Raw genomic sequence first — 3070 nt, 5'->3', positions numbered from 1 at the left:
AGTATTTAGCCATTTGTCTTACAATTGGTGCCTAATGTTTGTGGCACGAATTCACTAATAAGCTGCTTATGCCCTTGAAGTCCCCCTGGCTCCATACTTAGCTACAAACAGCCGAGTCTCCTTGACTTATTCTCTCCTGGTGGGTGGTGGCCTCTCTCTGGATACCCATCTCCAATTACTACAAGACTAAATAAGCTGACTTGAAACTTGCTCAGACGTCTACTGTTCTATGCACTCAGCAAATTTGGTGAGTCAATTAAAATATCCTAAAGGGAGAAATTAGTTAAAAGAGAAATTTTTTCCACATTAAAAAAAAAAAAGGGAGCGTCTCGGCTCTCATGGGCCGCACCAACGGCCTCACCAAGCCCGCGATGTTGACCGGTGGCCCCGCCAAGCCCGGGGGCGCGGGTGGCTCCAGGAAGCTGGTCATCAAGAACTTCCGAGACAGGCCTCGGCTGCCTGACAACTACACTCAGGACACGTGGCGGAAGCTTCACGAAGCGGTCAAGGCCATCCAGAGCAGCACATCCATCAGGTACAACCTGGAGGAGCTGTACCAGGCTGTGGAAAACCTTTGTTCTCACAAAGTCTCCCCGACGCTCTACAAGCAGCTGCACCAGGTCTGTGAAGACCACGTCCACGCCCAGATCCTTCCGTTCAGAGAAGACTCGCTAGACAGCGTTCTATTTCTAAAGAAGATTAACACATGCTGGCAAGATCACTGCAGACAAATGATCATGATCAGAAGCATCTTCCTGTTCCTGGACCGCACCTATGTCCTCCAGAACTCCATGCTGCCCTCTATCTGGGACATGAGCCTAGAGCTGTTTAGGAACCATATCATCAGTGACAGGATGGTGCAGAGTAAGACCATTGATGGGATCCTGCTGCTCATTGGGCGTGAGAGAAGCGGTGAGGCTGTGGACAGGAGCCTGCTTCGGAGTCTGTTAAGCATGCTCTCAGATCTCCAGGTGTATAAAGACTCGTTTGAACTGAAGTTCTTGGAAGAGACTAACTGTCTGTACGCTGCAGAAGGCCAGAGGCTGATGCAAGACAGGGAGGTTCCAGAGTATCTGAACCATGTGAGTAAACGTCTAGAAGAGGAAGCAGACCGAGTGATCACTTACTTAGACCACAGCACACAGAAACCCTTGATTGCCTGTGTGGAGAAGCAGCTCTTAGGAGAGCATTTGACAGCAATTCTGCAGAAAGGGCTGGACCACCTGCTGGAAGAGAACAGGGTGCCTGACGCAGATGTACCAGCTGTTCAGCCGGGTGAAAGGGGGGCAGCACGCTCTGCTGCAGCACTGGAGTGAATACATCAAGACCTTCGGGACAACCATTGTCATCAATCCCGAGAAGGATAAAGACATGGTCCAAGACCTGCTGGACTTCAAGGACAAAGTAGACCACGTGGTGGAGGTGTGCTTCCAGAGGAATGAGCGCTTTATCAACCTGATGAAGGAATCCTTTGAGATGTTCATCAACAAGAGACCAAACAAGCCTGCAGAGCTCATTGCCAAACACGTGGATTCAAAGTTACGAGCCGGCAACAAAGAAGCCACAGATGAAGAGCTGGAGAGGATCCTGGACAAGATCATGATACTGTTTCGTTTCATCCATGGTAAAGATGTCTTTGAAGCATTTTATAAGAAAGATTTAGCCAAGAGGCTGCTCGTGGGCAAGAGCGCGTTGGTGGATGTGGAGAAGTCCATGCTGTCGAAGCTCAAGCACGAATGTGGCGCTGCCTTCACCAGCAAGCCGGAGGGCATGTTCAAGGACATGGAGCTCTCCAAGGACATCATGGTTCACTTCAAGCAACATATGCAGAACCAAAGTGCACCAGGCCCCATTGACCTCACAGTGAACATTCTCACCATGGGCTACTGGCCCACATACACGCCCATGGAAGTGCACCTCCCTCCCGAGATGGTCAGACTTCAGGAAGTATTCAAGACTTTCTACCTGGGCAAGCACAGCGGCCGGAAGCTCCAGTGGCAGACAACACTGGGACATGCTGTGTTGAAGGCGGAGTTTAAGGAGGGCAAGAAGGAGTTCCAGGTGTCCCTCTTCCAGACGCTGGTGCTGCTCATGTTCAACGAGGGGGACGGGTTCAGCTTTGAAGAAATAAAAATGGCCACTGGCATAGAGGACAATGAGTTGAGAAGAACTCTGCAGTCGCTGGCCTGTGGGAAAGCACGCGTTCTGATTAAAAGTCCCAAAGGGAAGGAGGTGGAAGACGGAGATAAGTTCATTTTCAATGGAGACTTCAAACACAAGTTGTTCAGAATAAAGATCAATCAAATCCAGATGAAGGAGACCGTCGAAGAGCAGGTCAGCACCACAGAGAGAGTGTTCCAGGACAGACAGTACCAGATCGACGCTGCCATAGTCAGAATAATGAAAATGAGGAAGACTCTTGGTCATAACCTTCTAGTCTCTGAATTGTACACTCAGCTGAAGTTTCCAGTCAAGCCTGGAGATTTGAAAAAGAGGATTGAATCACTTATAGACAGAACATAGATGTCTGTAACCAATAATGTAGCAGTTCTGCACTTTGACACAAGGTGTAACTAGACCATTTTTAAATGTCAGTTGAAAATTATTTTTTTTAAAAAAAAAAGAAGAAAAAAAAAGGGAAACATATTTACAATGGGGGAATTTGGTCTCTGACAACACATTAGGTAGTCTGAAAATAGAACAGTTTACAAGAGGATAATTAATGTTGATGGGTTTTATATAATGTCAATTATAAATATTATTTGTTGGGTCATTTTCATTTTAGCATTAAAAAGGTTGGTTAATTTGAGTGCCAAGATAAAAGTTTTAGAAAAACTTCTTAAAACAAATCATATAGAAAATCAGATTCATTAGCCGGGCGGTGGTGGCGCACGCCTTTAATCCCAGCACCCGGGAGGCAGAGGCAGGTGGATCTCTGTGAGTTCGAGGCCAGCCTGGGCTACCAAGTGAGTTTCAGGAAAGGCGCAAAGCTACACAGAGAAACCCTGTCTCGAAAAACCAAAAAAAAAAAAAAAAAAAAAAAAAAAAAGAAAATCAGATTCAGACAGAA

General features: G+C 46.9%; 1 protein-coding gene across 1 annotated transcript; it reads left to right on the top strand.

The window, feature by feature from the left end:
- Positions 1–305: 305 nt before the first annotated feature.
- Positions 306–2717, top strand: LOC114688000 (cullin-4A-like). The gene is given in 2 exon segments (XM_037198203.1): positions 306–1249; positions 1251–2717. Coding segments are annotated over 2 exon segments (2184 nt in total). The 5' UTR covers positions 306–338; the 3' UTR covers positions 2524–2717.
- The last annotated feature ends 353 nt before the right edge of the window (positions 2718–3070 follow it).

This window comes from Peromyscus leucopus, chromosome 22 (assembly GCF_004664715.2).
Source record: "Peromyscus leucopus breed LL Stock chromosome 22, UCI_PerLeu_2.1, whole genome shotgun sequence".
Taxonomy (NCBI): Eukaryota; Metazoa; Chordata; class Mammalia; order Rodentia; family Cricetidae; genus Peromyscus; species Peromyscus leucopus.
This window is presented reverse-complemented; position numbering and strand designations above follow the sequence as displayed.